Below are 22,755 nucleotides of genomic sequence, written 5' to 3' on the forward strand. Positions count from 1 at the left end.
AGCGATTCACTTATACATATACATACATTCATTCTTTTGTAGATTCTTTACTCATACAGGTTATCACAGAATATTGAATAGCGTTCCCTGTGCGATACAGTAGGTCCTTAGTGGTTATCTATCTTATATATAGCAGTGTGTGTTCATACCAAGCTCCTGATTTATCCACCCACCATGTTTCCCCTTTGGTAACCGTAAGTTTGTTTTCAATATCTGTAAGTTTGTTTTGTAAATAAGTTCATTTGTACCTTTTTTAAATAATTAGAGTCCACATATGAGTGATATCATATATTTGTCTTTCTCTGACTTACTTCACTTAGTATGATAATCTCTAGGTCCATCCATGTTGCTGCAAATGGCATTATTTCATTATTTTTTATGGCTAAGTAATATTCCATTGTATATATGTACCACATCTTCCTTACCCATTCCTCTGTCAATGGATATTTAGGTTGCTTCCATGTCTTGGCTATTGTAAATAGTGCTGCAATGAACATTGGGGTGCATGTATCCTTTTGGATTATGGTTTTCTCTGGATGTATGCCAGGAGTAGGATTGCTGGATCATACAGTAGTTCTCTTTTAAGTTTTTTAAGGAGCCTCCATGCTGTTCTCCATAGGGGATGTACCAATTTACATACCCACCAACAGTGTAGGAGGGTTCACTTTTCTCCACAACCTCTCCAGCATTTATTGTTTGTAGACTTTTTGATGATGGCCATTCTGACTGGTGTGAGGTGATACTTCACTGGAGTTTTGATTTGCATTTCTCTGATAATTAGTGATGTTGAGCATCTTTTCATATGTTTCTTGGCCATCTCTATGTCTTCTTTGGAGAAATGCCTATTTAGGTCTTCTGCCCATTTTTTGATTGGGTTGTTTGTTTTTTTGACATAGAGCTGCATGAGCTGTTTGTATATTTTGGAGATTAATCCCTTGTCGGTCACATCATTTGCAAATATTTTCCCCCATTTTGTGGAACCCTGCTGACATCTTGATCTTGGACTTCTTGCCTCCAGAACTGTGAGAAATAAATTTCTGTTGTTTAAAAGTTATTTTGTTATGGCAGCCCTACAAAACTAATACACTTTTTAACAGAAACAAGAGAAACCAGAAGACAAGGGAATGATATTTTTAAGGTGCTGACAGAAAATAACTGCCACCTAGAATTCTATAATCAGCAAAAATGTCCTTCAGAAATGAAAGTGAGAACTTTCGCTTCTGGACAAGATAGAGTAACAGGGACCATTTTACCTTCCCACCTGAAACAACCACTGCCGCCCCCCCCCATGGAAAAAACATATGTAATATTGGTTTTCAGGATCTTAAAATTCAGGCAACAAAAGACAAGAACCCTGAAAGCCCTATGATTGCCCCAACATGTTGCCTTGAGAGAGTTTCCAGGCCATAGCACAGGGAGGGGGAACTCGGGTAGAGCCTATGCAGCTGGGGTTCATAGGATGGAATACCAGAGAGGAGACAGCTACACGCAGAGAGAACATCAAAGATCTGAAGGAGGTTCCCTTCAAGTATTCAGCAGAGTACTGATTAGTGTGTCCAAATGAAGAAACTACCAGAGGCCATGAACTATCTGAAAGAATAAGAGTGAACTGTACCTGATGCTCACAGAGAACTGGAAACAGTACCTGTCCCCACTATCCAGACTGGAGAAACTAATAATCCACAGGGCAATGGGTACAGTTCTCAGGATAGTCTTGCCTCAACAGAGGAGAATAATTGCCAGACTCACCTAAGAAATCACAAAAGCAATAAACAAAAGGATAAAACTTTTGCTAAGTAAACTTAATTGCATCTCAGAGCACAACTCAATAATAATTATAGGAATACAAAAATATCCAGCACCCAACAATATAAAATTCACAATGGCTGGCATACAACCAAAGATTATAAGGCATGCAAAGAAACAGGAAAACAAGACCCATAATGATGAAACAATCAATAAATTGAAACAACCCAGAACTGACACAGATGCCAGAATTGGTAGAGAAAGGCATTAAGACAATTATTATAGCTGTATTTCATAGGTTCAAAAAGTTAAGTAGAGACCAAGATACTTATATTTTTAAAAATCTCAATTCTAACTTCTAGAGATGAAAACTACAATATCATAAATGAAAAATACACTGAATGGGATTAACAGCAGATTAGACACTGTGGAATAAAAGATCAGTGAACATGAAGGCACAGCAATAGAAACTATCCAAAATGAAACACAGAGGAAAAAATAGCCACAAAAGAAAAGAATATCAGTGAGCTGTAGGCCAGCTTCAAATGGCCTAAGATTGGACTCCCTGAAAGATTCCTGAAGGAGATGAGAGAAAGAGGAAACAGAAAAATATTTGAAGAAATGATAGCAAAATTTTCCAAATTTAATGAAAATTATAAACCCACAGGTCTAAGAAATCAACCAACCAACCAAACAAACAAAAAATCTGAGCACAAGAAACATGTAGAAAACTACACCAAGGCACATTATAATCAAATTGCTCAGTACCAATGTTAAAGAGAAAATCTTAAATGCAGTCAAAGAAGGACATGTTACATACAAAGGAAAGACTAAGATAAGGATATGTCACATCAGAACCAATGTGAACAAGAAGACTATGGAACAACATCCTTAAAGAACTGACAGGAAAAAACAATCCATCTAGAATTCTATGCCCACAAAAATATCTCTCAAAAATAAAGTTACCATAAAGATATTTTCAGTTATACAAAAGCTGAAAGAATTTTCACCCCACACCATTTTCCCCTATTATTAATATGAGAACATTTGGTTACAATTAATGAACCAATGTTGATACATTTTCATTAACTAAAATTCATACTTTATTCATATTTCCTTAGTTTTTACTGGATGTCCTTTTTCTGTTCCAGGATCCCATCCAGGGTACCACATTATATTGGTTGCCATATCACATTACATTTAGTCATCATGTCTCCTTAAGCTCCTCTTAGCTGGGACAGTTTCTCAGAGCTCTCTTGTTTTTGATGACCTTGACAGTTTTGAGGAGTACTGGTCTGATATTTTGTAGAATGCCTCTCTGTTGGAATTTGTTTGATGTTTTCCTCATGGCTATACTGGAATTACAGGCTCTGGAGAAGAAGACCACAGAGGCGAAGTACTATTCTCATCACATCATATCAAGGGTAGGTACTGTCAACATGACTTATCACTGTTGATGTTGACCTTGATCACCTGGCTGAGTTAGTGATTGTCAGGTTTCGCCACTATAAAGTTACTCTTTTCCCCCTCTTTCCATACTATCCTCTGAAAGAAAGTCACCATGCACAGCCCACACTTAAGGAGTAAGCAGTGATGTTCATTGAGGGTAGAGTATTTACATAAATGATTTGAAATTCTTCTACATGGGAGATTTGTCTCTTTTCCTAGTTGGGATTTTCCATATTTTGCTCAGAGCTTATCACTGTTATCAGCCAGAGGGTTATCCAGTACAAACTATTCCACCATTACCTGAACTAGACCTTCCCATATCTAACATTTGTTGGACATTTATGCACCATGCACTGTACTAAACATCTTTTATGTATTTAATTTCATTTAATCCTTGCAATAACCTTATGCAATAAATACTATTATTCTCATTTCATTGAGAAAGAAACTGAGACACAGAGTTACTCTACTTGTGAACCCCATGGCATTCCTGGCTATGCCTTGCACACCATACCCTAAAAATTGGAGTGAATTTCCATAGATTGTTTGTCCACCCAGATTTTGTGCTGCTTGGTAGACCCTGCTCTGAATCCTCTCCTTCACACATTTCTCAGCCTATCTCTGAGGCTGTCTATCCTCCCTTCCCTGCTGGGCCTGGTTGTGTAGTAACTCGGCTGGCTCCTCAGCCTCCCCCAAAGCCTACCCCAGAATCCAGTTCCATGGCTTCCCATGGGTGCCTGAACTCTCAGGCGCAGAGCAGCCCCAGGGCATGAGGGGTCACAGCCTCACACCTCTGCTCACATGGAAAATGCCTTCCCGCCAAAGGATAAAAACAACTCCTCACACCTATGAAGACCTGAGCCATCTAGAAGACTGTTTCACACTCTGAACAAAATCCCCCACCCAGATGTTCAAAGGCGAGAGAGCAGGGAGGGAATTGAAGACTCAAAAGCCGCTATGGTTGGAAAAGAAACCTAACAAGACAACTTCTGGGCAGTTAACCCACCTGCACCCGCAACAGCCCTAGAGGAGGAATCATGGGTATCAGTAAGGCTCAGCCAATTTTAGAGAGTTCAACCACTCAATGCTCAAGCTTTTGCCTTTCCTCACCCCACCCTAAACCTCATCTTGGGCACCGCAATGGAGTAAAAACAGGACGCGGGGGCAGAATATCATTTGATATTCACAGAAGCCCTGGAAGGATGACAAGGGACTTATATTTTCACTTTACCATAGAAATGGAGGCTTAAAGATGTAAAGCGATTTGCCAAACTCAGTAGAGTTAGCAAGCTGTCTGACCCCATCTTGGCCTATTCACACAGATGGTTTGATGGAAAAGACTAGGACCAGTGTCATTACCAAAACATCAAGTTGAGGCACCTAGTAATAGTGGCCAATAAACAAAGATGTAGATGAAAATTGTTGGCCAAAAGAGTACTCCGCAAAGTTGGGGGTGACGCACAAGCCTGGAATGACTAGTGTTTATCAAGGAGGGTTCTCTGGAGACAGTGTCAAATATTCTGCAGAAGGAGGGAAGAGGAGGCAGGAAGAAGGCCAGATGGGTCCACACTCCCAGAACATTCATCTGACTGCCATCTCCTGGAGCACTATGCCTGGCATGGGGCCCCTGTGCAGAAACCACTTGGTGGCATCTACCCCGGAAACCCATTTGGATCAAGCACCGCAGGCAGCAGAACTGGAGCTGGAGTCCCAGGAGAGGAAACAATCAACCTCAGTGTTCTGCTCCCAGCCAGACAGGTCTCTGAGGGTTGCCAGCACTTGGCCTACTGCCTAGCACACAGTGGGGCCATATTAAAAGTTGGTTGACTTGAGTGCTCCTGAAAGAGACTGAAGTACAGAGAGGCGAAGTCATTCTCCCAAGATCACACAGCAGTAAGTAGTAGAAATGAGATTCAATGCAGGTCAACAGGCTATTCAGCATTCAAGCCCTCACGCTTTCCCCTCCACCCTATAGTCTCTTGCCTCAAGGGCCAGAAGAATGTCACTTTCTTGTCTTCATCTCTGTAACTCCCGACACAATGTCTGCCACACAGTGAGCTCTTCTGAATTTTTCGTTGATCAAAGATTAGAGGTCTGCCCTTAACACTGAGCTCAGGGGGTTTCCTTGCTAAACCACATGGCACACTGGGCAGGAAGTGAGAGGATGAGGCCTGAAGGAGGAACGGGGAGGAAGGGTCCTAGGATACCAGGCAGGGGCCACGAATTAGGATTGGGCTAAAGGATGGGGAGAAGGCACAACAGATTGACCCCCACACACAGTGCCTGAAACCCACACCCCTCTCCCCATGGGCCCCTCCCCAAGCCCTGCACATCCTGCCGGTGCTGGTCATGCCCTGGTCCTGCCATCTGTTCCTCTGCCTGCAACACTCTTCCCTCCCCTCTTAACCTGGTGACCCCAACTCGTCCCTCAGATTTCAACTCAAGCAGCACCTCCTCATAGAAGTTCTCTTGGGCCTTTCTCACCAGGTCAGGTCCCAATTATGGACTCTCATGGCACTTACCACAGTTGCAGTTTTGCATATTATTTGGATGATTATTTGATCAACGCCCATCTCCACTTCTAAACTGTAAGGCTCCGAGAAGGCTCTGCTTCGCCCACCATGTCTTCCCAGTGTCCTGCAGTGTCCGGTATTGAGTAAATGCTCAATAAATATATGTTGAATCAAGGTACGATTGAATGAATACAGAAATGAATGTTGAAACTGGTCACTGTGGTAAGATGAAAATGGCTCTCCAGAAGCTATCCATGTCCTAATCCCTGGAATCTATGAATGGTCCCTCCTACGGAAACAGGGTCTTTGCAGATGTGATTAAATTAAGGATCATCAAAATGAGTCCTACATGGACTTCCCTGGCGGTCCAGTGGTTAAGACTATGCGCTTCCACTGCAGGGGGCACAGGTTCAATCCCTGGTCAGGGAACTAAGATCCCACATGCTGCACGGTACAGCCAAAAAATAAAATAAGATATAAAATAAAATAAAATGATAAGATAAAATAAAATAAAATAAAAATAAAACTATTCCTTTAAAAACAAATGAGTCCTGCATGTAATCACATTCAGGCTCCTGAGAAATTCTTGTAATTAAAGAGACAGGGAGATTTGACACATACACCTCACTCTGGCTGCCTTGGGTTCTGGGTCTCTCAGAGGGGGACACGGTTGTATCCAAACACCTGCCAACAGGCCTCAACCTAGTTCTTTGCCTGGCAACCTCCCAACTGACCTACAGCTGGAATGTCCCATCTGCTTCTTTATGTCTGTGGCTGGTGGGAGTAGGGGTGAAAAGGAAAGTGGTGATGTAGGGTCAGACAGGCCTGGACTGGACCATTTGCTGAGTAACCTTGGGAAAATCATATAACCTCTCAGTTTCCTCCTCTGTAAAATGAGAAAAGAATACCTCAAATAGGATCAGATGAAGTAATAACAGCGCATTAGCCAGCACGAAAATAAACGCTAAGTTTCCTTTTCCCCTCGCTTTCAAACTAAGCATCCTCCAAGGCAAACACAGTCTCTTTTTCATTTTTGTCCCCCGGTGCTAATCACAGTGGCTGACACAGAGCAAGTACTCAATGAATATTAGCAGATTCAAGCTGTTGACCCAAGAGGGAGAAGGGCCGTGAGGAAGATGTGGCAATAATGGACTTTGTTATCAAAGTGGGACCTCAGAGGAGCTGAGTTACTGACTTACGCTTTAGTATGTAATGACCAGAGTTGGTGTGGGGAGGAAAGTTAAATGGAGAGGGGGAAAGAATTGAGTCCAGAGCTCAAGAACACATGTAATGGAAAGAGGTTCCTAGTCCAGGAGCCAGAAGAAGTACCTCATTATATGGTTGCAAAGGGAGCATCTCCTGAGAACAATGGATGGGCAAGTATCCAGTACTCACATGGAAACCCTCCTGTTAATTTATAAATGTGGACACAAGTAGTGACCACTTACAAAAATTTCATGAACCTCAGAGCATTTATTCACTTCAGCTTTCTGAAATTAGGTTTAGAATTTCCACAACTGGTAACATTAAACATGAGTCACCTATTTGGTGCTTCATACCATACATCAAAGTGTTGATAAATGGTATATATTTCTGAACATTTATTACTTAATCAAAGAATTTTTATGTGTTAAAAAAATGTGTTTACCAAACCAAAGTTCCAAGAAGTATAAAAAATAACCTCACCATATTCAAGAACTCTAAAAAGCTGCAGAAGAAATGTTCATTTTTCTCTCATGGGTCCTGAGAATTTTCCACTTGGGTTCCTTTGGTGTCCTGGGAGGAGGGGCTGAGGGAGGAGAGAAGGGCAGGTTAGTGCAGGCAGAAAGGAGGGGCTACCGGCCACCAGAAGGACCAGCAGGACTTCCCGTTATCAGTCACCCAACTGCTGGCTTGTGAAAAAGAGTTTGGAACAAGGTGAGAAGGACAACTCACTTGTTCTTATGTCCCAAAAGGTCAGATGGCCACAGAATGAATCTGGGGGTGAGGTGTGAACTTGTCTAGCTAACTGAGCTCCTCCTCTCTGACTTTCATTTTCCTATAAATTATAAGAACTTGAACTGCACCCTCGGACTGTAGAACTTCCCTCTTCCATGCTCCCCTCCCACGCACCCATCCACTGGGAACATGTGCACACTTTCTACGCACCATGCCCAGCTGACCTCCAATTATCATTTCTTGTACTTGTCATTAATTCTGTGAAAGAGGAAAGACCTTATTTCCAGTATGTCCTGGGGAAAGTGCTGGAAGAGAAGCAGGGGTACAGATGAATTGTCCTCCACGTACGGATTCCAGGATTCCAAGGGGCAGCAAGATCTCTTGGAGCCATGAGGGGACGGGGAGAACAGGCTTGGGGTTACGACCTGGCCAAGATCTGCTTGGCCTGACAGTGACCAGAAAGGAGACCCAATCCATAAGAAAAATACCAGCAGTACTAATACCCTACATGTGTATTACACCTTAGAATTTACAAGACACCTTACATCTAAGCTGGTCCTTAGACGTTATTTATTACAGGTTTAAATCCCCTGAAAGTACATGCTCCTGATCAGGCCAGCGTATGACTAATTTTTGTATCCCACAGGACCTAGTCAAGGGTACTTAACAAACGTTTGCTTACATTAATCCTCTCGACAACCCCAATAGGCTGTAAGAAGAGGTATCATCTTTATATTAGAGGTACGAAACCTGAGACCTGGGGAATTTGTGACCTGCCCAAAGTCACAGATGACAACTGACAAACTGGGGCTTAAAGCCCGGTTTTAGGTCTTCCCACCCAGCACTCCTACTGCTACCAGACGTACAGTGGAATGGATACCTTTAAATTCTTGAAACTGAAAAACTGTAATTCAAGGGTTACAAGCAATTTCTATATCACAGAGTAGTAATTAGGATTTGTCTTTAGGTGGGAGCCTCCCTCTGTCCTGGGTGAACCTTCTTAGTCATGTCAATAGAAAGTAAGTATATGCCCATAGTTTTGGGCAAAAGCCTAGACGTCAGTAGTGGACCCAAGACAGGTCCCTCAGACCGAGGTCTAGAGGTTTTGTTTGGCAATGTCAACTGAGTATCTCCTTAGCAGATCCATGGCCCGGAGAAGTTAGAAAAATAGGCTGAATTTAGGCTGTCCCATCCCACACCTGAACATCACTGTTCTTTGTCGTGGTTTTGCTCATAGAAGACCAGGAGCCCAGACACGCACAGGAGAAGCAGGTAAACCTGGTCTCTTCCCCTCCGTGGAGGAATGGCTGTGCAGGGCCCTGGAATGTGCTTGACATGCCACTGTCTGGGCCATACAGATGCTGTCCCACTTGTGCTGTTATCTGAGGCTAAGGCAGACTTAAGGAAATATGCCAGCAACTAGCCCTTTGTGGGCCATTGGAGCCACGCTATACATTGGGGTGGGGCTAGGAATTTCCCTTGAAGGATATTGATGCTCTTCCTGTGAATCATCTTAAAGCGAGAAATAAGAAGAAGAAGTAGTGGGCTTTGAGCAGGGAACGGAAGGCCTCTCCCCTCTCTGGGGGCAAGGAAGTTGTTCAGAGAGGCCTGGAGATTTCCAAAGGTGGGAAGCTAACTGGTTCCTTCCTGCCACAATGACTGCCAGGAGCTTAAGGAAAGTTTTCAGAACGGGACCGAACTGGTGGCAGCTCCGAGTGGCTACTTCTTAATAGAGTTGAAAACTGTCTCTTTGGTACTTCTGCTATTTGCAAGCCTCCAACAGCAAGTCAAAATGTGATAGGCCCTGTGTCCACACTTGAAGTGAGCAGCTGCAGCCCAGCACCATGAGACCCTAGGAGGTGAGGTGTGAGACTGCCAGGAGAGCCCTGGGCATGGGAGACTTCCCTGGAGAACCCCACAAGTTCTCTGGAAATGGAAACCCAAGAGCAGATGAACTTCCTCCCTTCATAGGATAGGAGCTCAGACTGCTGTTAAGTTTAGAATTAAAGGGAAATGACACCCCTAAAAACTGGAGAAGTCAAAGTCATCTGGACTACAGAAGGAAAACACAGCTGTTTCTTGAAGGGAATGGGATATTTTTGTCAGCGTTCTTAATCTCTCGTACCCAGGTTCATGAGAGCAATGGCAATGGACTAGGTGCTCACCCTTCCTGATAAGATGATTGGAGGCGAGGAGGAGTCCAAGTGTGGGCAAAGGCCCCAGTTGTCCTGGGGTGGGGTGGGGTTCAGCACAACATACAGCCTGGAGAAGGGACAAGTGAATGCAGACAAGGGGAAAGGGCACTGGTTCCCTCTAGTTAGTATGAGGCCTTTCTGCTGAATATTTCTACTAGCCACACCCCCTCTTATTTGGGAAGCCTTTATCAGTTGTCAGAACACTTCTGTATCTGGCCTTGCAACAGCCCAGGAAGGTTATAATTCTTCCAATCCTGTCATTAGCTAATAGAGGTAAAGGGACTGGTGCAAGGGCACACACCTGGCAGTGGCCAAGCTAGGGTGAGAAATAGGTCTCCTGTTTCTGAGGCCCACAGGCTGCTCCCAGCAGCCTTGTGGATCTTGACCGCTGGCCAAGAATGATATCCCGAGTAGACTGCAGGCTTGAGATGGCCCTTGGCCCCAGCTCTGCTGATTCAAGAGAATTAGCAGGGGAGGTCCCTCACCTGGGAGACCAGTATTTCTTCCTCTTTTCTCTTTGCTAGGGGGCACAAAACATGACACGTGATTCACATGGTCTTCAGAGTTCCACAAGCTTATTTGTTGGGGCCTGTCAGGCAAAAAGTTGAACTTCAATCAGATCAGGGTTTTGATTCTGCCACTAACTAGCTGAGTCACCTTAGCTAGTTACCTCTGTACTCTGGGTTTCCTCTTCTATTTAAAATGCAAATCTGCCATGTCTCTCTCCTGCCCAAAACCCTTTAGGGAGGCCTATCACCCACCCAACTAAAATTCAAGCAACTCTCCATTCAAGTCTGAGCCACCATCTGAACAGAAGAGAGAGGGACATTCGGAAGGAGGTTCTGTCCCTGCTGAGCTCTTTTATTCTCATCCAGGAGAGAGGCAGGCAGACGGTGAATGGATGTGGATGTTAATTAGGTTCTGTAACCAACAGCAAGAAGGCTCCTCCTGGGGCTGGGCTGGCCCTTGATGGCCTCTTCCCCTCACATCTGTCATTCGCCTTGACCCAGTGACTACCAAGTATCCCCAGGCAGCTTCCTTTTCTCTGATTTCTTCTCGGGGTTGGTTCCATTGAGGTCTCTCTCCCTGTTATGTTTAGCTCTGACACGGTGATCACAAGGCCTGGAACTTCCCTAATCACCAGTCCAGGGACAGAAACTGCAAGCCGTGTCTGTTACCACACTCGAGCTGGACTTCCTACCGCTCAGATGCCCACCCTACCCCACAGTGGTGCCCATTCAGAAGCCTCAACCTGAAGACCAAGATGAAGTAGAGCGAAAATGGGACAATGGAACCATCCAAAGCCCAAAACTTGTCCTAAAATTTTCCCAGTGTGGCCATGGGGGCAAGGCTCTGCCCACATGTTCTCCGGGGCTCCTCACCTTCCCTCTTCCCACCATACTCAGCCCTGAGCTGTTCCTCCTCCCCCACCCTCACCCTCCTCTCTTTCTCTCTCTCAGCTCAGTAGACACTTGTCTTTTCCAAGAACTCTTCCAAGATTGGGAAGGGCATTTTTTATATGGTGGCAAAAGCATGAGCTCTGGAGTCAAACAGACCTGGACTGTAATCTTAGCTCTGCCACTAAGTGGCTGAGTGATGCAAACAAGTGATGTTGTCCCTGACCTCACTTCCCCGTCTGTAAGACATTAACAATTATGTCAATCTAGCGGGGTAGTAATAAGGATTAAATGAGACAATGTTTGCACATTAATCAGGGTAGTTAACATTAGCTGCTATAACAAAAATTCCAAAATCTCAGAGGCTACATACAAGAAGAGTGTGCTCCACACTCAAGTCACAGGCTGATGTAGATTGGGTGTCTCTCCTGCATAGCTCCCCTCCAAGAGGTGATTCAGGGACCCAAGCTCCTTCCATCCCCTTGGAGTCGTCCACTAGGCCCCCTCCACTGGCTGACAGAATAGCAAAGACACAGTTAGAGGCCAGGCCGGGAAGTGGCACCTATCAATTCAACTTTACATTGGTTAAAACCCAGTCACACATTCCATCTAATTGCAAAGCAAGCTAGGAAATGTAGTTGTCATGTGTGCCCAGGAAGAGGAAATGGAATTGCTAACCATCTAGCCAGTCTCTGATACAACATATTAAGTATTTAGCAGAATGACTGATACGTAGTAAGAGCTCAATAAACAAAAGTTACTATTATAATTACTTTCTATTATCTGTCCCAATACTGGTATGAATACCAGAAATCACTGAACCTTAGGTGGACTTTTCACAACACTGAGATTGAATAACTGGATACAAACCAAAATAAACACTGAATTTCTTAAAAGAAAAAGGTACAGTAATCATATGTCTGACATAACTCCTGTTCTAGGTGCTTTCTTTGAGGCACCAGGAAACACTGGAATAGTCTACATTCAAATGCTGACTCTGCCCTGAGCAAAACATTAACCTATGTCAGTCACAGTGGTTTCCTCTTCTTAAAATAGGAATGCTAATTTACTCACTTTACAGGATTCTTCAAAAAATGCCATATTCCCTCATATCTAAGCATATACTTCCCTCTGTCTGGAACACCCTCCTTCTCCCTCTTCACCCAGCTACCTCCTACTGATTCTTCAGGTCTCAGCTTAGATGTCACCTCCTCCAGGAAACGTTCCTTATCCTTGACCCCAGTTGTGGTAGAGTGTCTGTTTCCTGTGTCCCCATGTGAGCCTGTATTTCCCTTCCCAAAGCACTTACTACAGCATATTAAAAATCTCTGTTCACTTTCTCTCTCTAGCTGAGTGTTCATTTCTTGTGGAAAGGGACCTTGTTTTCATCACCATTTTGTCCTCAGCCTCAACAATGCGCAGGCACACAATATCCCCAGGTTCATAATGATATGCATTAAATGTATGTCATATGAATGAATGAAGAAATCCTGATCCTTCTTCAAAATGGTGAGGGCGTATAGACTTGTAAACTCTTACAACTCAACACAAAAGTAAAAGTAAAGACAAGTTCAGAAAGACACCGCACAGCGTACTCCTGCTTGTAAAGGTCAAGGGGAACTAAGAAGTCATTTCAGACAGTAGCCGCACCCTTGGGTCACGCCTGGGTACTTCTTAGCAATTGGCTAACTTCTAATCTCTCAGTTGAGCAACAGAGGGTGCAAAAAATATCCTCACACATTAAAAACCCTGGGACTCTTCCTCCAGGCTGATGTAAGAGTGTGGCAACAAGAGCTGCCCACTTAGGGTGGCCCTGACTGACCATGTGTCCTGCTGGGCTTCCATATACCACTCTTCACTATCCATGTGGCTAGTGCATCCCTGACCTTCACCGACCACCATCAAAAAATGAGGTCTTGGGCTTCCCTGGTGGCGCAGTGGTTGAGAATCTGCCTACCAATGCAGGGGACACGGGTTTGAGCCCTGGTCCGGGAAGATCCCACGTGCCGCGGAGCAACTAAGCCCGTGTGCCACAACTACTGAGCCTGAGCTCTAGAGCCCGCGAGCCACAACTACTGTGGCCCACGTGCCTAGAGCCCGTGCTCTGCAACAAGAGAAGCCACCGCAATGAGAAGCCCACACACCGCAACAAAGAGAAGCCCCCGCTCGCTGCAACTAGAGAAAGCCCGCGTGCAGCGACGAAAACCCAACGCAACCAAAAATAAATAAATAAAATAAATAAATTTTTTTTAAAAAATGAGGTCTTTCTAGTCCCAAGGTAGATCTTCAGATACAGGATGAGACTTCCATCCCACCCCCCGCCCCCCATACACACACATAGTCTGAAGCACATGCCACCACCCAACAACAGTGAAGTGGACAGTTTGTCTCCCATGCCCAGATACCTTCCGTGCACCTGGAGTGAAGTGTCAGATGAGCCAATTGACAGAGGTATGAGTGACTGATGACGTTTACCCAGTTCTCCTGGAGCACTATTACCCAGCAGGAAAAAAAAAAAAAAAATGTGGTGCTCCAAGGACAATGGTGCTTCAAGGACAAAGGACGACCCTGCCTGAAGAAGTGTCAGCGTTACACCCCCTACCGGACTCTTAATCGCCCTTCCCACCACGTTGCAATGGTTAGGAAATTTCTGAGCCCATCTGGGCAATAGGACCTGTCCCAGATAAGGAAAGGCATATGTCCTGTCCCACTCCCACCCTACAGAAGGAAGGTATATGTGCCTCGACCAATCAGTAAACGAAATTTTCACCTCGGGGCCATTCGTTTGTTTTCTGGCTATAAAAACTGATAAATAGCACATGTTCCGGCTCGACTCTCCCAGACTACTAGGAAGTCGACCCGCTGTTCTGGCAGCGACCCTTCCCGCTAATAAATTCTATATTCTTTACATTCTGCCTTGTGTCTGGAATTTCTTTTCCAACCCCCGTTCGGACCACGACAAAAAAAACTCTAAACGTGAAGATTTCAGGCAGGAGAGGGAAACCAAAAAAGGCTGGAAGACGTCGTCGGCACCCCTTCCAAAATATTAAGCAGGTAGAGGACTGCCTATTTTACTGTTGGTTTAGCTCAGGCCTACATCAAGGTACTTGGCAGCTCCAAGGCTCCCACACGTGTCCTCTCACACATCCTCTGAGCACCTGGGGCAATGTCCTTCCCAACTCCGAGCAGCTGCGGATCCCAGCCCTACTCTTCCGTAAAATTGGCTCTGACGCCCTCACCCCACCTTCCGCACCCACAGGGACAAGGCTGTCCCTCGCCACCTGCACCGCAACAGACACACACACACACACACACACACACACACACACATACGCATACACACACCCTCCAGGCTACCCAGACCGCTTTCACCCTATTACACCGGGGGCCCCGGGAGGCGAGGAGGGTGAGAGTTGCCCAGAGCCCGGCCCCCGCCCCGGGACAGCATGCACAAGCCCTGCCCCTGCTTTCCTCTCCACCTGCCTGGGCTGACCATGCTCCGCAGCGGTTCTGGCTCCCTGACGCCGCGGCTCGGGGGCGGGGTGTCTCGAGGCTCCGCCCTTCTGACGTCAGCCTAGCGGGGCGCGGCCTGGCAGGCGGCCGGAGGTTTCAGTCGCAGTCCCGCAGAGCGGCGACTGGAGGCAAGCATCCCGGCTCCGGAGGATGCGGCTGGACCAGGATGCTGCCGCGCCTGATACCGCAGCTTGCGGCCCTCCTCAGCCTGCTCCTCGGCTCTCGCGCGCACGGTAAGGATCGGGGTCTAGCCCTGCCCTCTCCGCGCCCGCCCCGCTCCCTCTCCTACCGGTCGTCACTCCTACATTAAAGTTCTGAGTCCCACGGAGAATCCCGTCTGGTTGGCCCTCTACGGAGAGGGGCGCCCATTATCTCCCCGCTCCCCGAATCTCCCTCATTCCGGCAAGCCTGGGTCTCAGGCTCACCCGTTGTGGGCGTGGAAGAGACTGAGATTGACTGGGGGAGTGGGGAAGTATGGATAGAGAAGTTAAATGACCCCCCCCCCAACAAGTCACCGTCCACCCGCCTCCCTGTGAGTCATAAATTTACCCCTGGCTTTTTTGTTGTTCTAGTTCAAATGAAGGGACTGCTGGTCCCTCTGGGGAATTACTTTGATCTCACTCTGACTCTACCTTCCCTTAGCTCTCCGATTAATCTATTTCTGCCCCGTGCCATGTCACCCTATCTCAGCTCTTTTCCCCCACTATTACCTGTCACCCCCATCGGATCATCCCTTCTCCTTCTTTAGCCCCCAATGCTCTCCCACTGCCACCTGCCTCCCTCCTCCCTACTGCTACTCCTTAGCTCTCCTAACCCAGCCAGAAATCCTGGAAAGTTTCTGCAATTGAAAAGACTAAATCCTGAAGGGAGAAAATGAAAGGGCCGTGAGCCGGAGGGACCAGGAGCGGAGGCAGGGAGAGCAGGGAGTGAAACTGCTTCTACATGACGCCAGAATACGAAGTAAAACACGCAGTCACCATTCACATGATAGAGAGCTGAGCTGGGGATGTGCAGCCCAAACACCACAATGACCCACTGTGTTTTTCACTTTCCGTATACTGTTTTGAAATCGAGACACAGACTTGAGGATCAAAGACAGTATAAGAAAGAAAGCAAGGGACCGGGACAGATGTGCTTTCTAAGTGAGAATGACAGTCAGAAAATAGAAGCATTATTAGAGAGATGATGAGAAGTTGGAGAACAAGGGAAGCCTGGGAGTCGCTGTCAGATGGAGAGACATTAAGGGATCGAGGAGGAGAGAAGAGGAACTGAATGTGGGTATTGGCCGTGTACTTCATTGCACTTGATCGGCAAGACTCTTAAAGTAGGTGTATTTATCACATTCTTACAAATGAGAGAACAAGTTCAGCGAGGTTAAATGATTTGTCTGAGTCACACTACCAAGTGCTAGTTTGAGGCTCTTGAAGTTAGAGTTTCCCACGGTGAAAGGTGTGGGTGGCTGTGAGGGGAAGACGGGAGGTGGAGAGAGGCACTGGTACTTAGTATATCACCTTGGAGCCAAGGGTGCCAGCTCTTTGTGGAAACGTCCTCAGCCCAGTCTAGACCCAGGACCGCCTGTCCTACTCAGCCTAAGGCTGGGCATCTGGCTGCAGTAAAGCCCTCCTAGAAGTGGGGGGATGGGACAAACACTCAGCTTGGGTTTCTGTGAAGAGAAACAGGTAGATACCAACTAGCAGGATATCTGTGTACCCAAAGAACTCCAGAGGGGGGGGCCTTGGGCTAGAGCCAGAGCTGGGGCCAGGGTGGGGACCAGGTGTGGGGATGGGGAGCAGGCCTTGGGATGGGGCTGGAGCAGGGACAGGGATTGGGCAGAGCCAGGGACCAGCTCATCTGAGAGCTCATTGTGGGCACATCTTAGCCCTCAGCCCCTGCCTTCTTGCCTGGGATGCATCACACCCACCTTGGCTCTTCTCAACCAACACTTCTGCTTCTGATCACATACAGCACAGGACAGGGATTTAAGGACACTATACTAGCTCTGGGATCAGACACATCTGGATTCAAAGGCCCACTCTACCGCTTACTACCCCCATTGACCTTGGGCAAGTCACTTAACCTCTCTGAACCTTCATTTCTTCTCTGGTAAAATTGGGGTAATAAATGCCTACCTTGTAGGATTACTGTGATAATTAAATGAGACAATGCATGTAAAGTACTTAGCTGAGTGCTCAGCTCAAGGTAAAGTGCTCAGTAAATGGGAGCTGTTAGAATGCCTGCCACCATCACCACCATCATCTCCTCCCTGGCGGGGAGGTGGAGGGGGCCTCTGCTAGCTCTGGTACTGACACTGTTCTCCCTGTGGACAGAACTGCCCAGACCTTCATCTGCGTGGTTTGAAGCAGAATTTTTCTACCACGTCCTCCACTGGACTCCCATCCCGAATCAGTCTGAAAGTACCTACTATGAAGTGGAGCTCCTGCGGTAAGCAAAAGGGAGGATGGAGAGAGGAGGGAGGTGAGTGAGGGGGTGGGTGAGTCCATCCCCTTCTACCCACCCTGGCATGGGAAGATACCTGCCTTGTTACTGAAATGACACCAGGAAGGACCCTGGCACATATCCATCAGATGACAAGTACTGATCAAGTCTCATATGGGCAGAGTAGCATGCTAGAAGCTCTGGGTGAGAAAACCAAGGTATTGCCTTTACCCTCAAGATTTTTCCATCTTACTGGAAAAACAGGAAAAGCATCCATAAGCCAGTTGGAGAACAAGGAAGCCCTAAGGACTACAGATGTAGTTGGGAGAAGGGAGGAATTGGGCTGTGTTGCAGGGAGTGGCAAGTCTTCCTGGAGGAGTTGGCGTTTGAGCTACTCGTATTCCAATCTAAGAGTCTTCTAGAGCACAGAGAAATTGGTACAGAGTCCCAGAACCAAGGGAGATCCCCTTGCAACTAGACGCCGCAGACTAAAGGGAATACCCTGAGGGCTATACCATCATGAGCGCTCTCCCCTGGCCTCTTGCTTCCCTCCTAAAGGAGTTAGGTTTGAGCACAAGTTCCTCTCCCAATGCCTACCCCACTATCTCCCCAGGTATGGAGTAGAGCCCATCTACTGGAACCCCATCCGCAACTGTAGCCAGACCCTGGTGCTGTCCTGTGATCTCACCATGCAGACCCTGGACCTGTATCATAGCAATGGTTACCGAGCCAGAGTCCGGGCAGTGGACGGAGGCCAGCACTCAAACTGGACCTCTCCCAACACCCGCTTCTCTGTGGATGAAGGTGCTTTTCCTCCCCGGGGCCTAGAACATGGCTTTCAGGGTCCTTTCCAGCCAGAAGCTCTAGTCTAGAACTTTTCTCTCCGTTCCCATAGCTCGCCACATCTGCCTGGCTTCCTGGCCGGGGATTTAGTTGCCCAAACAAGCCTGAGTCAGGACTTTGGAGAAGGTTTAGATGAAAATAGCCAAGTTATTCAAGATTTAAAAGGGAACTGGAGTTGTTTATCCTACAGAAGAGAAGTCTTGGGGTGAGTTGGGGCAGCTGAGTCACGAGGGCCAGGTTGGTGTACTTGTAGGGTTCTGGGAGAGGAAGCAAATCCATAAGAACTCAGCATAGAGCAGCAAGCTGGAGGCAGAATTTCGATCAGGTCCTCCTCCCTTTAAGAATGAATTCCTCAGGGTCAGGGTGTGAGGCTTTGAAGCAGGGAGGTGCTATTGAAGCAAAGTTGGGAGTTTCTCTCTGCAGAGAGAAGAGAAAAGAATAAGCCCCAAATGTGATGGGATTCTTTCCTTCTGCAGATTGGGACTGACTGTGCTCTATGTGTGTGGCAAGGCTGCTCTGCAGAATTCAGAATGCTGCTCTTGGAGGTCATTGTCTCCCAAATGCTGGCTGCAGAAACGTCACTGTGTGTGTGTTTAAAATAGACGTTTCCAGGACCCAGCTTCCAAAATTCAGATTCACTGTGTCTTGAGTGGGTCTGGGCATCTGCATTTTTAACATGCTCCCCAGGAAATCCTTATGTTCTGCCAGGTTGAGAAACCTGTAGCCCAGGTTTTAGGGTGAGTAAAGCTTGACCCTGGAGGCCAGGTATGGATGGGGTGCCCAGGCCCTCCCCAGCCTGCAGGCCTCATGGTTTTGTCTCCCTCAGTGACTCTGACAGTTGCTGGCGTGAAGCTAGAGATGCGCAATGGCATCATTCTTGGTGTGATCCAGCTCCCCAGGCCCAAGATGGCCCCTGCAGGCGACACATATGAAAGCATCTTCCACAACTTCCGGGAGTACGAGATTGAGGTTCGCAAGGTACCAGGACAATATAAGGTATGGGATTCCCCAAGGCCAGGCTTCCCTGTCACCTGGGCCGGAAGTGCCTTTTGTGTACCCCTGGGGAACTTTGCCAGCAGAGTTGAGAGAGCTTGTGGGGCAAGTGGGGGGAGCTGAGATGGCCACAGCCCTCAAACCTGTGCTTCTGCCAGGTGGCAGGGAAGACAGTGCCCGCTAGGTGTCAGGCAGCGCAGGAGACGTTATAACTATCGCTTCCAACCCCCTTGCAGGTGGGGATTTTATTCCATGTTATAGGTGGGGAAATGAGGCTCTCAGAGGCTATGAAAATGCCCAAGCACACTCCCATAAGTGGGGGATCTGGAATCTGCAAAATCCATCCTCTTTCCTTTCAACTGCAGTTGATTCTAGCCCCTTCTGGGATGGTCCTCAGTATCTATAAAATACTTCCTTTTCGCTTTTTTTTTTTTAACATCTTTATTGGAGTATAATTGCTTTACAATGGTGTGTTAGTTTCTGCTGTATAACAAAGTGAATCAGCTATATGTATACATATATCCCCATAACCCCTCTCTCTTGCGTCTCCCTCCCTCCCTCCCTATCCCACCCCTCTAGGTGGTCACAAAGCACGGAGCTGATCTCCCTATGCTATGCGGCTGCTTCCCGCTAGCTATCTATTTTACATTTGGTAGTGCTTATATGTCAATGCCACTCTCTTACTTCATCCTAGCTTACCCTTCCCCCTCCCCGTGTCCTCAAGTCCATTCTCTACGTCTGCATCTTTATTCCTGTCCTGCCCCTAGGTTCTTCAGAACCATTTTTTTTTTTTTTTAGATTCCATATATATGTGTTAGCACACAGTATTTGTTTTTCTCTTTCTGACTTACTTCACTCTGTATGACAGACTCTAGGTCCACCCACCTCACTACAAATAACTCATTTCATTTCTTTTTATGGCTGAGTAATATTCCATTGTATATATGTGCCACATCTTCTTTATCCATTCATCTGTCAATGGACACTTAGGTTGCTTTCATGTCCTGGTAAATGTAAATAGTGCTGCAATGAACATTGTGGTACATGTCTCTTTTTGAATTATGGTTTTCTCAGGGTATGTGCCCAGTAGTGGGATTGCTGGGTCGTATGGTAGCTCTATTTCTAGTTTTTTAAGGAACCTCCATACTGTTCTCCATAGTGGCTGTATCAACTTACATTCCCACCAGCAGTGCAAGAGGGTTCCCTTTTCTCCACACCCTCTCCAGCATTTATTGTTTGTAGATTTTTTTGATGATGGCCATTCTGACCGGTGTGAGGTGATACCTCATTGTGGTTTTAGTTTGCACTTCTCTAATGATTAGTGATGTTGAGCATCCTTTCATGTGTTTGTTGGCCATCTGTATATCTTCTTTGGAGAAATGTCTATTTAGGTCTTCTGCCCATTTTTGGATTGGATTGTTTTTTTTTTTTTCTACTGAGCTGCATGAGCTGCTTGTATATTTTGGAGATTAATCCTTTGTCAGTTGCTTCATTTGCAAATATTTTCTCCCCTTCTGAGGGTTGTCTTTTCGCCTTGTTTATGGCTTCCTTTGCTCCTTTTCGCTTTTAATACAAACTAAATCATGGTAATCACAGAGATCTTGGGCTGCCTCGATAATGCAGGGGTTTTTATCTTAGAAAAAGAACACTGAAGGGGGTTGGCCTTCAGGGCTTTAGAGCATCTCTAAAGGCCCCTCCAGCTCTCTGCTTCCATGTGGCATGGAACAAGGATATCGTGTTTACTGCTCTGATTGTTTTCGTTTCAGTCCCATGACAAGATAAAACATGAAAACTTTAGCCTCCCAGTCCCGAGAGGGGTGGGAGAGTTCTGTGTCAGGGTGAAACCATCTGTCAGCTCCCGAGTGAACAAGGAGGTCTGGTCCAAGGAGGAGTGCATCGTGCTCACCCCGCAGTGTGAGTTGGTCAGGGCTGCTGTCCGGGCAGGAGGGAGGTAGGAAGGGCCTCGCAGGTCTGAAAAGCATTCCACTGAGGGCTGCCGATGTGGGGCACTGTGCTAGGCAACCCCCCCCCCCTCAGCTGCAACACAGCTCTCCATCCTCACACAGCCCTATGAAAGAGCTCCCATTGTCCCCATTTTAGAGATGCGGAAACTGAGGCTCAGTACCTATAAGCAACTTTCAGGGTGTGGCCACAAAGCCAGGTCTCCCAATTCTGCGGGTGCTTCCACTGGAGCCCAGCTGCACCCCCAGGAGCCCTTCTGCAGCACCCCTCAGCCAGCTGTGCTGGTTCCTGTTTGTTACATTTCTCTGCTGTCTTTTCGTAGAGCTGGGGGCACCAAGGGCTTCTCCAAACTTCCCCTCGTCCCCCTCAGAGGAAAGCAGAACTGAGCTGACTCCTCCCCACAGCTGCAAAAGTCAGCAAATACTGTGCCAGGCTCTCAGCCCAGTGCTGGAAACGGGAAGGAGGGAAGGGAATATGGCATGTGAAGGCCGTGGTTCTGCCCACTAGGATCTTACAGTCTGGCTGGGAAGACAGGGTGTGCCCAGAGCAGGCTGTAACTAGCTACTGAGGACAACATATGTCAAGTGCCCGGCGAATCATGCCAACAGTCAGTGCGCTGGGAGTGCCCAGTCCAGTGTGGGCAGCGTCCAGCAATGACCAGAGGGACTCCTTACTTTTCTACAGTACATTTCAGTTTATGGAAGACACGCACAAACTCATTGTCATTTCAGCCTCACTCACATTGAAGCAGAGTAAGGCAGCATCTGTGTGCCAGGCAGCCTTAAGAGCTTTTCAACATCCACTCACTGATATAGAAATAGTTTTGTATACAGGTCTGGGTTCAAATCTCAGCTTCGCCACTTATGAAATATATAGCCTCAGGATGCTAATCTATAAAAATAGGGACGATAATAGTATTTACCTCCTAAGGTGGTTATAAGAATCAGGTGACATAAGTACAGTAGTCCCCCCCTTATCCGCAGGGCATACATTCCAAGACCCCCAGTGGATGCCTTGAAAGCACGTATATATACTATGTTTTTTCTCTATACATACATACCTATGACAAACTTTAGTTTATAAATTAAAGAAAAATTTAAGAGAATGCCCAAATTGACAACATCACTACTCTTGCACTTTGGGACCATTATTGAGTAAAATAAGTTACTTGAACAAAAGCACTGGATACCACAACAGTCCATCTGATAACTGAGGCAACCACTAAGTGACTCACGGGTGGGATCTGCTGGACAGAGGGATGATTCATGTCCCGGGCCAGACAGAGTGGAGCAGTGTGAGATTTCATCATGCTACTCAGAACGGCACACGATTTAACTGATGAATTGTTTATTTCTGGAAATCTTCCATTTAATGTTTTTGGACCACAGTTGAACACAGGTAACTGAAACCACGGAAAGCAAAACCACAGATAAGGGGGGACTATTATAAAGGGCTTGGTTCATGATAAGTGCTGTGTGCTTCACAACCATCTATGAGGTAGGCACTATTATTTTGCCCGTTTCGTAGATGGTAAAACTAAGGCTCAGATAGGCTAACTAATTTGTCCACAGCCTCACAGCTAGTAAGTGGTAGAGCTGGGATTTGAACCCAGGTCTGGCTGCTCCCAAAGCCTCCCTTCTTACCTTCTGTACCATCCTGCCCCACTGCTATGTATGCCTTCATGTGAGTTCTGTGCAGAGAGCTGGAGGCCATGTGTCTAGTGAGGGAATCCTTCAGGGCAGAGGTTGGAGGGTCAGGCAGGGACTCCCA

General features: G+C 46.7%; 1 protein-coding gene and 1 long non-coding RNA gene across 2 annotated transcripts in view; one reads left to right on the forward strand and one right to left on the reverse strand.

Annotated features, from left to right (window-relative positions):
- LOC130708966 (uncharacterized) lies at window positions 1-15,162 on the reverse strand. The gene is made up of 4 exons (XR_009009370.1): window positions 15,041-15,162; window positions 7,395-7,497; window positions 5,718-5,832; window positions 1-1,020 (listed from the first exon to the last, which is right to left on the reverse strand). It is a non-coding gene; the product is annotated as an uncharacterized LOC130708966 (long non-coding RNA).
- Window positions 14,857-22,755, forward strand: part of IL10RA (interleukin 10 receptor subunit alpha) — a 13,899-nt gene continuing 6,000 nt past the window's right edge. Inside the window, exons 1-5 of the mRNA XM_007196579.2 lie at window positions 14,857-14,984; window positions 17,079-17,193; window positions 17,801-17,991; window positions 18,857-19,026; window positions 20,790-20,937. Coding sequence (XP_007196641.1) covers window positions 14,918-14,984; window positions 17,079-17,193; window positions 17,801-17,991; window positions 18,857-19,026; window positions 20,790-20,937 — 691 coding nt within the window. The 5' untranslated portion in view covers window positions 14,857-14,917. The remainder of the gene's footprint in view (window positions 14,985-17,078; window positions 17,194-17,800; window positions 17,992-18,856; window positions 19,027-20,789; window positions 20,938-22,755) is intronic.

The sequence above is a fragment of the Balaenoptera acutorostrata genome, chromosome 9, assembly GCF_949987535.1.
Source record: "Balaenoptera acutorostrata chromosome 9, mBalAcu1.1, whole genome shotgun sequence".
NCBI classification, from domain to species: domain Eukaryota; kingdom Metazoa; phylum Chordata; class Mammalia; order Artiodactyla; family Balaenopteridae; genus Balaenoptera; species Balaenoptera acutorostrata.